The 18,018-nt window shown below is 44.7% G+C and overlaps 1 protein-coding gene across 6 annotated transcripts in view; it reads left to right on the top strand.

Moving 5' to 3' along the window:
- The window catches only part of SETBP1 (SET binding protein 1), a 267,117-nt gene that overhangs the window by 14,953 nt on the left and 234,146 nt on the right, over window positions 1-18,018 (top strand). For all 6 annotated transcript variants that reach the window (XM_071580211.1, XM_071580210.1, XM_071580209.1 and 3 more), the window contains exon 2: window positions 2,752-3,412. In XM_071580211.1, coding sequence (XP_071436312.1) covers window positions 2,921-3,412 — 492 coding nt within the window. In that variant the 5' untranslated portion in view covers window positions 2,752-2,920. The remainder of the gene's footprint in view (window positions 1-2,751; window positions 3,413-18,018) is intronic.

Below are 18,018 nucleotides of genomic sequence, written 5' to 3'. Positions count from 1 at the left end.
GACCCAGAGTTTGTGTCCAAGAGCTACAACCAGAATTTGGTGCAGAAACCTGGGTTTTATTCACCCTCCAAAAAACGTATTATCCAGTGACTCAAAACCTGAAAGACCCTTCCTGCCTCACAGCCATGTATTTAAGCTGCCACTCCAGACAGGGTTACCAAGTGGGTTGTTCATTACGCTGGCAGCCGGTGGCAGTGGTCCCTTCCTTCCACCCTTGGTGGCTGCATACCCATCGTGCTGGGTTACGTGCTGTCTTGCCAGAGCCTTCTCTTTTCTATCAGCAGCGAGAGAGGTTAAAAGCCTGTGGGCGGAGGCCGGCACAGAGTGCCCATTGTACATGCGTGCATACCAGAGCAGTAACTCCCTGGAATGCTGCAGCACCGCCGAGTTTTTACCACCTTTTGTTTGTGTTACAGCCCAGGAGTGTGTGTACATTGTGTCCCTCTCCAAGCAGATTAACAATTCAAAATGGCAGATAAATAACATGGCTTTTTTTTTTCTTTATTTTTTTTATTGGATTAGTTGGAAGGGGAAGGTAACACGTCTGACTTCCATCCCCTCCATAGGCACAAATGAGAGGCAAGGCAAGGTGCAAGGGCAGTCAATTAGGTGGAGCAGTACCTTGCAACTAGGTGGCTTTAAGGTACTAATTGTGTTAGTAATTAGCGACTACCACACAGTAAACACTTGGGTTCAAAACTATGTAAGGACATTAACTAACCCACTCTACAATGGGTGTGAAGGAGGTAAGCATGATTGTGATCCTTGTTTCCCAGGTGGTGAAATGGAGAGACTCTCTGACCTCAGGGTGAGCCAGGGCAGGTATGCAGGAGACCTTGGGTCTGTTAGCTCCTCAACATCATCTTAAAAGAGACCAGTGACAGCAGCCCTGGGAAATGAGTCTTCCCTCTATTGACAGGAGATGTGCAACTTAAGTACAAGTGTTTTTATGGTGTATTTCTATCTCCTGTGAGTTACAGAATCCATCTCTAAGGCCAGATGGCAATTCAGGCTCTGAGTTCTTCCTTTTTTTTTTTTTTTCCTTTCTGCTTGGGTTGTCAGCTTGTGCTATTTATGGGAACTTTATTTTAATTTATGTCTGCTGGGATCTGGGTAGAAGTCACCTAATGATTTCATGGAGCTCTAGGATGCTTAGGACTTTCCATTAGCAGCCATATGTGCCCAGGTCGGACAAGTGACCCATGGCCACACTCCAGCTTAAATGTAGATCTATAACTAATAAAAGGTGCTTGTTATTACTTCTCTCAAGCTCCTGCGAGGTACCTTTAAAAAGCAGAAAGAAGCCAGTGGTACAAGTGTTTTTACTAGGGGAGCTGTGCCTTAGAGTAGTCTATACTGACATTGCTGTTCTGATTTGGTGATAGGTAGTGAGATCATTTTTGTTTCTCCTTTGTGTATTTCTGCTAATAATGACCTGGGAAATCCCTGGCTGTGCTCAGATCTTGATTGCAGTTGGTCAAGTAGAGCTATTCTAGCAGGGAGCCATTACTGTAAGAGTCAGTCTGCACCCTTAGCACCTACTCCTGGCAGTGTCCTCTTCTTTCCTTCTCCATATGCCAGAAGTGTTACTTCTCAGATGCACTGGGGAGCTGTTTCTCCTAAAGTAGCAGAATATAAATTTATTTCTCTCTGCTAGTTTTGTATGCTACACTTTTGTAGACTCCTCTGCTAATTTTGTAGCCTAAATTAGCTACAAATTACCATGATGAGTGTGTGTGCGTGTGTGTGGGGGGGCAATAGGAGGGTTTTAGGAAGACTGTATGAAATCACCTCCTTACCTCTAAAAATACCATGTAAGTATTATTTTTAGCAGGATGTTTGATACTAGTCTTTCTATGTCATGGTATGATCCAACTTTTGCTTCAACTGAACACTCACAGCTTCTCCCCCCAACTTTAGCTGAGACAAGTGCTTCCATGTCAAAGAGTTCCATCTCTGATGTTCTAAACAAAGACAAAATTTGCAAGGATGAGAGCGCAGTCTATGCATCAGCCAGCCTAGGCTTTGCTACAGGGCAGTGATACCAAGGGCACGAGGAACTCTGGAAAACCTTGAGTTTAGCTGTCCTCCATCACCCTGCTATGGATCCTTTTGTACTTCCAGCATCCCAGGGAGCATCTTGGGCAGCAATTGGTCTGTAATGAACAATTCATCCAAAGCAGGGTCCTCCTCATATAGCTGGCAGTCAAAAGCATCGCTCTCTTGTACCTGGGAAATGGGGAAATAGAGAGTTTGGAACTCAGGTGCAGATTCAGAGGGCAGCAATGTGTTTTCTGTGTTCTGATGAATGAGGTATTGTTTAAGCCAAGGCAAGTATCTGCCTCTAGTTCTTTTCCCCTCTGAAGACCCTGTGACAGCGAGCACTTTGAAGCAACAGAGAGAGGTTTCATGGGTGTGGAGAACAGGCCGTCCCTTCATTTATTTCCCAAGTCCAGTTGAAGGCATTTGCATTCAGACATCACTTTTAGTTGTTTTGTTTTTTTTCTATATATGCATATTCATTTTCATCAGTTTAGCAATACATGTGGCTATTATTTCTTGCTTTGTGATACCAGATCCAGCCTTCAGAAATGCTGGCAAGCCTTGACTCCCATTTGGCTCCAAGGAAAGCCCCGAAATGCTGCAGGGGAAGCCTGACTTTGTCCTGTGCCTTGTTTCAGCCATCTCCACATGCATTTGAGATGTGTGTGTGTGCTAATTTCCTCTTTTTCTTCTCCTTTCTTTTGACAGTGGCAGATTTGGTCTCTTCTGAGCAACTTGCAGTCTCTGGGTGACCAGGACATTAAACTTGGTGGACAGTGACCATTCACTCCCTGGGATCGTATCTGCCTTTGCTTTCCTAACCCCCTCCCATACTCCCCTTCCCTCCGACAAAACTCCAGGGCGTTGTGGTATTGCTATGGAGCCCAGAGAGACATTGAGCAGCTCCCGGCAGAGAGGAGGTGAGGCAGACTTTCTGCCGGCTACTGTCACCTCCACAAAGCCTCCTCCTGTCTCCAGCTGCACAGGGGAGACGATGCTACCTACGGCAGGCTCGGGGAAGGGGATCCCAGTGAGCAGCGAGAGGCTGGAGCCTGAGGAAGAGGATGAGCTGGGTTCTGGAAGAGACGTGGATTCCACTTCCAATGCGGACAGCGAGAAGTGGGTGGCAGGAGATGGCCTGGAGGAGCAGGAATTTTCCATCAAGGAGGCTAACTTCACGGAGGGGAGTTTAAAGCTGAAGATCCAGACCACCAAGAGAGCGAAGAAGCCCCCAAAGAACTTGGAGAACTATATTTGCCCTCCCGAGATCAAAATCACCATCAAGCAGTCTGGGGAGCAGAAGCTTTCCAGAACTGGGAAAAATAGCAAAACAGCTAAAGAGGAGGACAGATCACACTCCAAAAAGAAGGTAAGTCCTACTCTTTCATGTTTCAAATTTGCCCTGGGAGCAGAGGGAGAAGGGAGGAATAAATCTGCTCAAACAACTTGTGTCCAAGGCATAACCTTGGCAAAGTTTGGCCATGGAGCAGCACAGAGCAGGTGTCATCCTGCACCACTGCATATGCATCAGGAATGATCTTGATCTATCCTTCAGATGAAACAATTCAGAAGGGACCAAAAGTTCAACTGGGCCTCTTCTATTTTTGTGTGTAATTGAGTTTTAAGATTAATCATTACATGAGTGAGAAATGAAGGAGCCCACTTCAGAACTGCTTTGTGCCTGAGTGCTAATGCTCGAGCCTTGTGGCAGTTAAAGCATTCAACAGCATTTTTAAAGTAGAGGTATGTGCACAGTGAACAATTGAATTCATTCCTGTATTCTGGGTGAAGGGCTCCATTATTCTTGATTACGGCATTGTGAGAGCAGCACTACAGTTATGCTACAGAAAATACTTCCATTATAAGTCTCATTTTCTTCCAGATGCTTATCATTTTCTTGAAATATCCTTCTGCAGACAAATTCCTGGCACTTTAAGTTTGGGTAAAAAATGTATCTTTTTATTTTTTTCATTTAGTCAAGGATGGGGAAAGAAAGAAAATCCTTTCTTTGTATGAGCTGTTTTCAGGAGCACCCTTTTGTTTTGCTGTTGGCTTGATTTTTCAGTAGTGTCACCAACATTTAGTTCTTAAAATGAATTTGAGTGTACTAAGCAGCACTGGTGGGAACTGCTCATGATTTTTTGGGTGTAGTGGTGTTTATTGTTGTAGGCATTAGACAAAGAGTTTTGGTCATGTTGAGTACAAATACTTCATCTCTGCATCCTTAGTAGTATGTGAGTATCATGATGAGTTCAGACAGGAAGCCAGATTTGATGAAAGACTCATGAGTATCTCCAAAATCTGGAAAAATTCATCTGGGCTGTGGGCACCCACTGATTAGAGTTTGGGGCATAACTTGGTCTTCCTGCTCACATAGCTTTGATCCCTCTTCTCCCATACCTTATACACTGATGGGTGCTCAAAGAGCTATGTGAAGCCTTGAGGAGGCTAATTGCCACCACTTCCTCTGGGAGAAATCCTCTTCAGCAGACTGACTTAGATTAAAATTTTCATAAGTAAAAATCACTTTTTAAAACATCAATATTTCTTGTTGACTCAGGGCAGAGCCTAGGGAGATTAAGAGTCTTAGAATACATTTCTTACAAGGTGAACCTGGAAAAAAAAGCCCAAAATCCTAAAACAAATCAAGGGGATTTTTTCTTGGAATCTTGCTAAATGGCATAGTCTATGGACATGAAAGAAGTACCTTTTTTTAGCACAGCAGAGATTTGGCCCTATAACACACCAAGATTTTCCCACCCGCTGAGAAAGATGGGTTGTCTTCTTAAGCACCAAGCAATGTCTTATTTCCACTTTTCTTTCCTCCCTGAATGCCTGAAGAGGTCTCAGGGAAAGCAGCAGTTGCGTGAGACTATGCTTGGTGACATCAAAGGTGTGATAAGCAATCCTTTCACGACTACGTAGGGAGCAAAAAAGAATTGCAAACCACTGCCTACTATACATGGACTGTGAAGCATATGACTGCATAGAAATCAGAGCTTTCATTCCTATTTATTACCCAGTCAGATGGGTGTCAGATGGGTATCAGGTGGGTTCTTTCCTGTGTGTGGTCATTCAAAAAAGGCTGAATAAAGCTAAGTATAAGGAAGTTATGTGAAAGAAAAACCAAACATTACACAAACAAACCCAATGTGAACAATAACTAAAAATGCACCTTGTTAGTGTGGTTATGCTCAGGGTGCAGACTTAATTGCAGCAGGATAAGGAGTTTGAAAGAAGCAGATCATGGCTCAGACATGGCTGCATCCAGCTTGTACCTGTGCTGCAAGGTTGGAGCTGGCTGGGGCTGTGTTCACACCCTGTGTACAGGCTGGGAGCGCTTTGGGTCAGCACTGGTCTAATCTGGCCATTAAAACAAACAAAAAACCCCTACCACCCAGCAGGTGGATGCTCTGAGCAGATGGGTTAGAGGGCTGCTGCTCCGGTGCATCCATTAGCATAACACCCAACGGCTGCCGCGCGGCAGCTGCTGAGACGCAGCTGCAGCAGAGATGTCCCCAGCAGGGATCTGGAAGACCCTGGTTTTCTCAAGGGTTTTGATGCCTGGGGACCTACAGCCTGCATCATCAGAATGGGAAATAACCGGCATCCCTGCAGCCGGAGGGATTTTGCACATGACTGCCTCTTAGCTTGTGGGTTTCAGGATCAGATTGTGAATATCTTGTATCAAGGGGTGATGAAAGGCATTGCAGGAAAGGAAGGTTGGAAATGAGTGGGAGAAACGTTCCAGTGCTGATAGTATAATTTCTTCTATGGACAATATGTGTGTCTTGTGGCAGACTCAGAATTTTTGGGGGAAGATAATTAGGATAGAGCAAGTTGAAACTCGCAAGATGAAGCAGCTCTCTGGTCCAACCGTGTGTTTCCCTGAGAGAACAGAGCACACAAGAGACTTCAGTGTGTGCTTGTAGAACCATTGAGAGCTGTAGTACTGGCTGGGAGGGAAAAAAAGGTGATTGTCAAATTTAAATGATTCTGGTGGTTTTGTAATTTCAGCGTTAGGCTGTTTGATTGCCTGTTGCTTTAATCAGCACAAGCTCCAGAAAAGCATCCACTGGCAGCAGCAGGAAGGAACACATTGAAATGAGTGGGCCAGACCTTCAGCTGGCATCACTCCACTGTCCTCCACAGATTTTTGCCAGATGAGTTTCGCCCAATGTGCACATTTCCCTTGCAGATGGGAGCAGCATCATTATTTGGGTTTACCACCTTGCTCATGGATGTAGGGAATACACACAGGTCTAACAGACTGAGCTGCATGTGCCATTCTTGGGTCTCTGGCAGGAGGCAGTGGTTGTCCTGCACCTCATGGAGAAGCACCCAAATTTATTTTTCTCCCTGAGAAGCTGCAAATTCTATCAGGAATTGAAAAATCACTTTAGCTTGTTGCATAATATTTCCAGCCACATCTTCAGTAGTCCCCAGCGCTTTCAAATACCACTTCAGCATTCTTGTAGGAGTTTCAATACACACAGCACAGAGGGCAAGTAATGAAAACATGGAAGCAATTTAAGTAACAGCATGTGGGTACACAAAGGACTGGTAATGCCAGCAATGTAAAAAGGGTCTGTGAACTGAGGATATAACATTTATTCAGTGGCCACTTAGGGATGAAGAAGATATGCCTGTTCCTAAGCTTTACGCTGCTCTGCTAATTAGGCAATAGGGGTTCGTGCCTGATTTCTAAAGCTGTGGTCCAGAGAGTGGCAGTGATTAGAAGGGGACTCAGTGGAGAGCCACGATGCTCATATGCCAAGGCCCAGGGTTTTTGCCTTTGATTCCAACTGCTACACTATATTAAAAGACATAAACATATATTAAATACTTTCCTCATGTTTCTTTTCCATGTGAGCAATCGCCCCGGGGGTGTTATGTGATCCTGAATGGGAAGGGAGGGAATTCTGTAGAGATCCTGCTGGGTGTGGTTGCTGATGCCCTGGAGTGGGGAGGCATGAGAGAGCACCAGTGTTGGGAACCTCTGCTCTGCTGGCCTGAATGCTTGGCTGCTACCCAACAACTTTTGGGGTTTCTTTCAAGTCCTGGCCTTGCCCAGTTTCACATCAGCTTCCCCTACTTGAAAATAAGAGCAAAGGTAGTTTCCTAACCTTTTTCTTGGGACTGCTCAGAAGCTGAATTGCCGCTTGGGCTGTTCCTGTGGCTACTTGTGTGGCAATTGGAAAATGCACAAATGTTCTGCAAGAGTCTTCTCTTATTTCAACCCTTTGGCACCTGGGGATGGAGTGGGCTGAACTGTTGCCACTTCTAAACCCACAAATAGCTCCATTTCATTTAGTCTGATTGGAGAGGGAGGGAAGAAAAAAGGCAGGAGCCCAAAGTATGTCCTGCTGGTATGTTGGCAACCCTGCTGCAGCTGCTGCTCTCCCATTTGCAGCAGGGTTGCTAGAGTCCAGGATCCTCAGCATCACTAAACGTGCCTTTCCTTTTATATATGAAAACATACTACCAGTGTGGAAGGACACTGAAATTGTGGCACCAAATGCAATGAAGCAATCCATCAGCATTCCCTGCCTGTAATGTAGCATTTAACAAGGCCCAGATGAGCAATATTTCCCTGGTTTTATTTTCTTTCTTTCCTTTCACCCCTTCCCTGCTTTTGCTCTTCTCTCTGTTCTCTCATGTCTGCAAACACTTCATTTTTAACCCCTTCTTTCTTTAAGCACAGCCTGACAAAGTTTCTTTGGAACTTTCATCATATGCATAATATCCTTCTTCAGGGGGTGTAAACTCTTTTTTTTTTTTTAATTATTAGTGCACTAGGGTTTTTTGAGAGTTTGGGGTGGGTGAATGCATTTTATTGCTGAGAGATAAGCACAGCAGCAAATGAATTGGAAGCAAAGCCTCCTTATGAGCAGTCAGAGGAAACTTGATTTTCTTGTAGTGTTCTTGTTTCTTTTTTTTTCTCCTTTGAGTTTCTATAGGTGTTTTTACCATTACTCTGCAGAATGCAGTTCTGACACTTTCAACTCATAAGTCTTTTTTCCCTTGCCCCACATGTGCAACTTTCTCCTGTGGTTCACCTTTCCTTGAGGACTCTCTCATTCATGTGCTTTCACCATTGCACCCTTCCTTTTCCAGGAGATCATGAACAGTTCACTCCCTCTCCTTCCCCCTTCTTTTTATTGCTGACTGCACATTGCACTTTCCCTCCAGGTCTTATGTGCATCCACAGCTCTTGCTGGATTACCCCTGTGCTGGACTCCTTCTCCCTGGTGATTTGTGTGCATGATCATCCAATTGCTCATTGTGCATGGTTATTCCTCTTTGCTAAGGGCATCCCCGTGCAAGATGTCCTCTGAGTCAGCTCTTCCTGTTGCGATCCCCAGCGTGGCTCAGGGAATTGACGTAGTGCTTGCTCCCTGTGCTGCGTGTGGCTTAGCAAGTAGGAGAAGAAGGCATTTGTGTGGTGTTGTACCTGTTTGAAGTGGTAAGATTTCATTTAGAGCTTCTTTTTCTTTATCTTTTTCTTTTTTCTCTTTTTTCTTTTTCTTTTTCTTTTTCTTTTTCTTTTTCTTTTTCTTTTTCTTTTTCTTTTTCTTTCTTTCCTTTCCTTTTTTTTTTTTTTTGTTTTTACCCCAAAGGATGCAGCATCCACAGCCCTTTCAGCCCGGACCATTTCTGTGCTGGTTTAGTCCTTACTCTTACATAGCAAAGCCTTGAGGCTGCTCTAAATGATACTTGTAGCAGCTATCTGGAGCTCATACCAGCAGAGTAGACCTCAGCCTCTTCCCAGGTTATGGGATAGTGGTAAAGCCCCAGAAGTGCCAAAACAAGGGAGGAGTGTTATTCTAGTTGCCTTTAAGGTGAAACTGGCTTCTGGACAGCTGAGAGATCAATTCAGAGCTGCTCCAACAAGCATGAGGCTCCTGGCATTTTTACAGTCTTTCTACACAAGTGTATAGGTGCAAAGCTACACCAACTCAGCTCTTTGATATCCATCCCAGGTTTCCTTGAGGCTAACTTTTCTTTCTACCACATTGTTGAAGACACAAATGAAACAGCTGCAGTTTGGTGCTCTCCCATCGCAACTACCTTAGGCTCCCCTCAGAAAGAGGGCAGGAATTCTTTTTTCCTTGTGAAGAAATTAATTTCTTTGCTTAAGAAACAAGTTTTTCTATGAGCTGAGAACCATTTAGGTTCATCTTTGTCTTTGAAGGCACCTGAGGTGCCCAGACTGGAGGCTGAGTCCTCTTGATCCCCCACATAGTCATTGGGAGGAGGCTGGCCCCTCCTGAAGGTGGTTCAATCCTCTCTATTAAGAGCAGAAAGGGTTGGATCCTACCTCTTAACCCTTCTCTCTCCTCCAACACTTACTGCAGAAGTGTCTGTCTTGCATCATGCCATGAATATCTTGTGACAGGAGTAAGGCAGAGTGCCTTTTCCAGCTCGGTGCTCTGCCTGAGCCAGGTGATGCCCATCTCTCACTGACTGCTCCCAAAGAATTGTGACCATTTTTTTACACCTAGTCAAGTGTGCCTTAAAGAAGCAAATGTCTAGCAGTGAAGGGGTGTGCTGGGGAAATGTAAGCAGGCATTTTCTGCTGAACACTTCAGTGCCAAACAAGGAAGGCTTGGTGTATTTGATTAGCTGCCATATGACCAGGGCTTAGGGAGGCTGTCTGTGTCGACGACAGGCTTTGTTTTGCAGCAGTCTATCCCTCCCACAGCTGAGTTTCGATGGCCCTCTGTGACATTTCCTTGTTTGCTTGTGCCTGTGTCATTCTCTTCCAACTGTGACAAAATATCCACAGACCTGGTTTGGTGTTGAGGAGACACCGCAGGGAAGCAACTGGTGCAGCAACTGGACAAGTGCAGAAAGCTGGGGATCCAGCTGGAGGTCCTTAGTCCCAACCATCTAAATGCAGGAGGAGATGGGTGCTGCTCCTGCAGTCTCGTAAACGCTTGGCCAAGTCAGCACACGTGGGTTGTTTCAAAAGCAGTATGGCCTCCAGGCTAACAGAGATGGAGACGTGATGTGCTGGCATGTGCACCCAGGGCTGCAAACCGGTTTTGTCTTCATTCGCAGAGGTTTTGGGTTGCACAGAGCTGTCAGTCCTTCAGGTACGTGATCATATTCTTCCAGCATCAGCTTTTGCATGCAATGTTTCCTTTCCTCCCCTTCCAGGCATGCCTGACCACAGACACCTTCTGATTTACCTCCAGATTTTTCATCTTTATTCTCTTTTTCACACACACACAGACACAGACATGCCCAGCTAGCCCTCTCAGGTCAGGTCTAATTCTTCAAATGCTTTATTCTCACATGGGCTTCTTTCTGTCTCCGTTTCTCTGCCCAGCCAGTGGGACTGAGTGATGGACCCATATGAGTTCATTTGAACGTAAGGTGTTGGTTCATTTGGTGCCCTCAGCTTGTCTTTTTCTAAGACCACTGAAACTTACGAAAATTGGTTCCTGACCACTTTTCCTCTTGTGTGACTTCTCTGGTGTCTGGTGATAAGTGAATTTGCAGGCCAAGCCCTGTTTGAGAGTCCCTCAAGGGTTGCTTTTTTTCTGGCCAGTGAATAACTTGAACAAAACTTGTAAGAATATTGTATCACAAAGATTTCTGTTCTTACATCAAATGTGATCAAAACTGGGCAAAATATTCCAAAAACATTGAGGAGATGATCTTGCAGGCAGGCAAGGAGTTTATTTGTGTGTGCATTCACATACACACAAACACAGTGTGAACCATGTTAGCCTTGTTTCCTTAGGAAATCAGTCTAAAAATATCCATAATAAACATGCATTGTTTTGTTTTTTAATGCTGAGACTTTTCCAGCTCTTAAACCTTAAAGTGATTCTGTTTGATATGTGACAGTTGAGGACAAGTCTAGTTAACTGTGTATTCATAAAAGCGTTACTTTTCATTTTTTGCCATGACCTCTAACATGAATTAGACCAGTGGCTGTTGGCTTCTTCATTTCAGGACATGAAGTGCTATTTCTGCATTGTGATTATATTTGGACTCTGAGCTGCATATATTTGCTGTCAGGCGAGGGATTCTCAAGCTGTGGCACATGCACCAGTAGCATGAGACTGCTTCCAAGTGGGATGAAAAGCAAACTCTATGTGTCCAGTGTGGTATCAAGCCAAACACCTTGTTACATTTTTTTTCTTCCTGGAGCTGTGGACTATCAGTGAAAAGGGCAGCATAAGGGCTAAAGTGTCTTACTGCAGGTTCCAGATGAGGTTGTATGTCCGAGATGTTGCTTGGACTGTGGCCAAGACAGAACTTATGAAGAGAAGGACATGGTCATTCAAGATAGGAAGTCACCTGCAGTGATGTTTGCGAAACTATATGGGTCTCTACCATGCTCATTTTAAGGTGGTGTTTCATGTTGCTGTTGTACATCCACATGTGCTGTTGGCAGGTTCTGTATGAAGGCATCAGGAGATCCTGTCCTCCTGAAAGAGTTTCACAAGCTCTGCAGAGAGAAGGATAAATGGAACCATCTTGTCTCTTAGTACAGAATGTGAAATAGAGTAATAAGATTAAGTAATTTACTTAAGCAACCTGTTGCAGGCCAGGGTAGCACTCAGTCCATTTTCACTGAGCTGTGGTTGCTTAACCATGACACAATTGAGTCTCCCAGGTGATGGCTTGAACTCCAAGTGAGGAGTGCTAAGCCCTTCTGGTAGCCAATTACTCTTCTAGTTATTTAAACTGGTCAATTTGTTTCAAAACTGTTAACTCTTTGCATCTCCTCTTCTCATCTAAAACTTATCTTTGCAGAGAGTTAGGGCTGTAAGCAGAGATGAGTGGGTGGAGTTTCGGGGCCAGGATGCAATCGGCTGACCTAGATGCCGTTAATAATCCCTTCTGGTCTGTATACCCTAAAATGTGGTAAGAGTCGAATGAGGAATATCTACTGGACGACTCATTATCTTCTCATCAGTTTCTCATGGTTCTGTCTCACCTGGGTGGCAAGGTTTGTAAAGAGATGGTATCTTTTATTGACATCAGTGTTACAACAACTCTGACACTATAAACCTGGGTGGTTCATTGAGGAACTTCAGTAGTTTGCAGTGTCCTAACTTCATGTGAGCTGCTCTCCCTCCATATGGCTGAAAGATGAGAATCAGCCCTGAGGGGATTAGTGGATAATTTTGACTTGCCCAATGCTCTCCCTTTTGGAAGGAATGCAGTGACACAAGCAAATGAGCCAGAGGCCAGGGCCCCTCTCTCTGTGCTGATGACTCTGTCTGACAGTGAGAGGGCTGAGCAGTGGACATTCAGTGTGTCACCACTGATCACACCCGTGCCTCACCCGCAGGGCAGGTCACTGGTTCTCCACCTGGTGCTTCTGTGAAAAGGCACTTCTGTAACTGTGCTTGACAAACGTTTCTCCCAGGAGGATGTGTAGGTAATAGTTTCCTCATACCTCTGAGCTAGAGCTTACACTGTAATTTCTAAATAGACTTTTATTAGTAGTCTCCCCTACTCCTCAGTATATGCAAGAACATTGTGCTGGCATGGGTAGCTTCACCTAAATTTTACCAGCTGTATTCCCAAGGGGATAATTTGACAAAAGCTCACCCTTAAGACTAAGAAAAGTAGACCTGAGACAGATATTTTTTTTTCCACTGGGGAGCAGCAGCACTGTTGGTCTTGATCAGCCCTCATTTCTGCCTCCCACCAGAAGTTGCCAGAACAGTCCTTACATTTGTCACCTGCCTAATGTGTATTAGCAGAGAACTTGAAGGCACTTGTTTTATTGCATCTACCTCTGGGAACTGATGCTATTGGATTGACAATGTATTCTATTTCTTGTATCTCATGTTGTGTGCAGGTTAGATGGGGATAATTAATTTGTCTTGTCCTTTTTCTGACATTGTGTTTGCCAGCACTCAGCTGGTGAAATACTCTTCCCAAAGACAACCTCTCGTTTTACATGGGATACTTTTCTTCAATAATTTATGTAATCATTAGGACAAATTCCCTCCATCCTTTTCTCTCTCTGGTCTTAATTCTGTTGCATTACTTATAATTATATTCCTGATTTGAAGAGGGGGTGGGGGAGCCTGTTTCCTTCTGTGACTACAACACAGCAATCACAGGAAGAACTGGGAAGAGCCTGATGGGGAGGGATCGATCTGTCCTTAGGTCATTTACTCTGGGCGTGGGTAGGAGCTGCTATTAGTCACTGGGGGACAGCAACTGCCAGGGTGCTTCATGGGAATTTGTGAAGCACAGGGCAGCCCTGCGGGAGGGCAGCACACCCTTTGCTGCACCCTGTGCTTTGGCTGACAGCTGTGGCACATGACCAAGTCATGCTTCATCCTTGGGGACAACTTGGGTGCCTTGGATGTGGGGATCTGATCCCCTAGGATCTGCTTGGAGCACCCTCAAAGAGAGTGGGGATTTGGCTGTTGATGTTGTCTAAAGGGAAGATGATATTTTAAAAAGAAGGGAGAGCAGCTTGTGATGGACAGCCAGATTCTTAACTTGAGGCATTTGAGTGTGATAGAAGGGCTGACAGTGACTTACCCTTGGTTTTCTACATCTGCAGGAGTTCAATTACTGATATATAGGGAAGATTTTGGTAAAGTAGGACTGTTGCTAATTACTGTCTGAATAAGCCTTTTACTACTACATTGTGAATTTCCCTGCTGAATTTCACTTCCACCTGCTTAAATGTTGGTTTTGAGGATTGTCCTAAGATGTTGAAAAGGTGGGAGATGGAAACCCTGTCTTTTTTCAGTGTATCTGGTCTGACTTAATCTAATAAATTTAGCACGAGCCCATGGGGTACAGCAGCTGCGTGCTGGAGATAGAAGTCGCCTCAGTCCATCTTGGACACATGGTTTAATAGGTCTGTGAAATCCTTGGGTCAGAGGCCAGCCACCATGCCCATTTTTGTCACATCTCAGTGATGTGTATCCTGGCAGGTTTTTCTTTTTTGTTCCCTCCCCAGCATGGAAAGAACCATCTGCCGGGTTGGCTTTCAGAAGAATTTTGAAAAATACCAATTTCCCTTTGTTGAGAGGGGAAGGGGAGGAAGGGGTGGGGGGCACACAGGACAGAAGGGGAAAGGACAGCCTGACCTAAAACCAAGCCAGTATTTTCAAGGATTTTAGAATAGCTCGTATTGTATTTCCTACTCCCCAAGGAAGGGTTGTCCTTTTTCTTCTTTTCTCTTTGATTCGATTCCCTGCCACTCTGTGAGCAAGTCAGAAGCTGCAGCTGCTGCTGTCAGCTCAGCTGGGAAGGGAGTCCCCTTGTTTAAAACCTGTGTTAATCCCTGGTTAGAAAAAGTTGAAATACTTTATGTTCCCCTTATAGTCCCCTTTTCTCCCTACATCTTCATTGCCTGCCTGCAGACTTTCCACTTGTGTGAAAACACAGTTATGGGTAGACCCCAAAGAGACTAAACAAGAAGTTCAGGTAGCATGAAGGTCTGTAAATAAATAAACCTAAAGACTGGACAAAGCGACCGAATCTAGTTTTGAGAGTAGGGAAGGAGTTGGAAAGGTCATCAAGCATGTTGTGAGGTCAGGAGAAAAATTATAGGGGATTTTAGGGGTAAGGAGAGCTTTTTTAGTGATGGTTGCTGAACACAGATGGGTAGAAGTGTTTGCTTGCAGGGGCTGTGCTTTGTTCCTGAGGAAAAGCCAGCAGCCCAGTGGGAGAGGAATTTAAACAGTGAGGTAAGGAGAAAGGAGGATTTGGGCTCTGCCAGATGGAGACAGTCATGTAGGCAGTGCTGCAGAGGGTCTGATGGGTAAATAAGAGGCTTGAGGGGCTCAGAATGTTTATCATCAGGTGTGATATTACAGCATTGAAGGATGAATGTGAAGGGTGGCCTAAGGTTCAAATGGGAGAGCAGGAAAGAGTTTTGATATTGACCATGACTTTTTCTCAAAAATCACCCTCCTTATCTTTCCTAGAACAAGGAAATGAGTCACCACAAAGATGGGGAGAAAGGAGCTAGAGGTTGGGTAGTACTTACAGAAAACTGAAGGCAGTGTCCTTAAACTGTTACAGGTCATAGATTGGTTTGGGTGGGAAAGGACCTTAAAAACCACATCATTCCAAACCCCTTGCCATTATCTTGGGCACCTTTAGACCGCATCATATCTGAATGCCACAAAAGAACATGGATTTTGAGCACTTTCCTAAGGTTTTCAAGTAGAAAATTGAGGCAGATGGATGTGTCTTACCCAGGGCCACTGGAGAAGGCATCCCACCTTCCACTGCTCCAGCTACAGAAAGTACCCCTGCACCCATCCCATGGCTTGGTGGCATCATCATGCCCTCTCTCACCACTCAGCTCACCCCATCCACAGGCTGCAAGAAACAACTGGGGTCCCTGCAGGCCTTTTTCGTGACACTCTTTCGCAGATGTGATGGTAGACCAGAAATGCCCACCCACCATGGCACCGGTGGGCTGGAAGGTGAGCAAAAACTCTGGCACATGGGCTCCTTCCCAGCGGATTACTCATGATCTCTGCTCCCCAGTTTGGGTGACGGGAAGGAGCCAGCAGCACAGTCTTTACCCCATGCTGCTGCAGTCCCTTCCCTGTCGTGGCCCCTCATTAATAAAGAGGTGTAATTGGGAGCCCTCCCTCCATCCTGTCCGGTGCGAGGCCATTTGTGTGCCACAGGAGGAGGGGCAGACCCAGGATTTAGGGGGGAGGTGGCAGCAGGGGACGGAGAGAGGGAAAGCTCCTTTGTTTGTTCAAGTAATTTGGGCCTCAGATGTTCTAAAAGAGGAAAGCTAAAGAAGCTTGATTGGCGCTGGTAAAGGTGTGCTCCTGAGGCATAAAAATATCCCCATAGCAGAGACGGCAAAGTGCAACAGAGAAGTGTGGGTTTAAGCATTTTGGGCTTGTTTGTTAAGTCTGTCAGGAGAGATGTGAATCTTGGAAAAAACACAATAACAAAAAATCCCTCAAACAAAGAACCAACCAACAAACCAAAAATAAATAGTTTTTTGCCCTTCATCAAGCATCCCAGCACAGTGGAGAACTGGGAGCAGGCATGGGCTGAAGGGTGCCTGGATTCTGAGAGTCCTGGATGTTGCTGCCGGGTGTTTGCTTTGTGTTTGCTCTGCTTAGCTGGGCTGAGGGGAAATATAGAAGAGTTCCAGGTTTTTGCAGCTAATGGAATTTGCTTCTGCTTTTTATGTGCTAGCACACTGCCCTTGGAGTCAAGATTTTCTACTTTATGTGCACTAACACATTCCATTTGGTGTTGAGATCTCATCTCTCCTATGCCTCCCCATTTCCCAACAGCCCCATTAGACATCTCTTTTTTAAAAATGGGAATGGAAAATCAAAGAAAAAAAGTGACAAACATTCTTCTGTTCCTTTTAGGTTCAGTAAAACTCACCTTTAAACCTCACTGAGAGGCCTAAACTAAGTTGAAAATATCTGTGCTGTGATGGGTGGGCTCTGCTGTTGAAACCCTTGTGTTTCAACTGTGTGAAAGTTGCAGAAAAATGCACATGACATATGCAGAATTTAATTCGTTTGGTTTTTTGGGGTTTTTGTCCTTAAGTTAGGGAATAGGGTAATGGTGTGAAAGAATGAATTAGCTATGGCAAATCTTATTAGTGTCCATTGTAAGCAGAGAAGCAGAGACACATGGGACCACTTGCAAAATTATTCTTTGTTTATTCAGCTCCGTAACCGAAGCAAATTTTTTTGCATAGTGTCATTTATTTGGCAACTGGAGGGGTGTGGAAGGTGTGTGTCTATGGAGCAAAAAGGGGGAAGGGGTAGTGCAGTATTGGTATTCCATTAAAACTGATTCTCAGTGTTTTGTTTGTCAGGTTTTGGCAAGGCTTTTTGCTTTGAAAGCCTTTCAGAGAGGATCGAAGCAGATGGCAGGGAGATCCTGTTTGTGTTATTTTTGGACATTCCCATTGAAAGTCTCAGATTGTTGTCCTTTTTCCCCCTCCCCCCACTCACGTATGTTTTTCATTCTTCCTTCCTTTCTTCTTTCCTTCTTGAGCATATCTTTATTTTTTAAAGCATATATTATTCATCATACAACATCACCTTAAAGCTGGGTGTGCTTCTGATGAACCAAGCTATGCTTAGTTTGTTTCTGTCTGTCTAAAACTGGATAAAGTGTGGTAGGGGCTACCTCCTGAAGCAGTACAAACAGTGTCAGGAGACTGAGTTGGGTAGGGATGGGAAGCCAGACTGCCATTTTTGGAGGGGTTCAGCTCAGTAGCAGCATATTTCCCTGTTAGACCAGCAGCTGTATTAAGCCCAGGAAGAAAGTTTAGATTGAATGTCTATGGCAAAACAACTTTAGTGACTTATATGACACTTGCTTGTGACCTCCATCCTTTTTAAGCCCTTGCGGTGAAGACAAGCTGTAGATAGACTGGAAAACTGAACTATGCCCTGGCTCTTCATGGTGGCCTTCTCATGTCACTGGTGAGATTTGCTGGTCTTACACAGCCTGGAAGGCTTTTGTTCTGCCATCACCTGCACCCATAATGTGGTAGGAAGGGAGAACTTCATTGCCTCGCATTCCTAGTATAAACAGTTTCCCGAAGCAATAATTTAGCTTCAAATAACATTGCTGCAAATGTCTGCAGTGCTTTTCATGTGGAAGTATTCACTGAAGCCCTCCACAACCTTTGTGCAGGCAATCTGGCAAAGCTGAGCCTGGTCCAATCAGTTAAAGCATTTGGCTTGCACAAGTCTATCAGCAAGGATGTGTATGCACAAAGAGGATGGGAGGTCTTGGCTGCAGTTGGTATCCAAAAGTTCAGGTGATTCACCCGAAGCTCCTTCAGATGATTAAATCTCTTATACTAAGCTGGAAATCTTGAGGAAACAAGCTTTCTCATGCTCATTCTGTCAGTGGTTATTCCCAGCTTGAAGCAGATATTTAAATCTCTAAATCTTTACATCAGATGATATTAGAGGCACATTGGCACAGGAAAATGGTTTATAAGAACATGAAGTTTTGTCC

The sequence above is a fragment of the Pithys albifrons genome, chromosome Z (assembly GCF_047495875.1).
Source record: "Pithys albifrons albifrons isolate INPA30051 chromosome Z, PitAlb_v1, whole genome shotgun sequence".
NCBI classification, from domain to species: domain Eukaryota; kingdom Metazoa; phylum Chordata; class Aves; order Passeriformes; family Thamnophilidae; genus Pithys; species Pithys albifrons.
The sequence above is the reverse complement of the archived record's forward strand: the minus strand, read 5'-3'. Positions and strand labels throughout refer to the sequence as shown.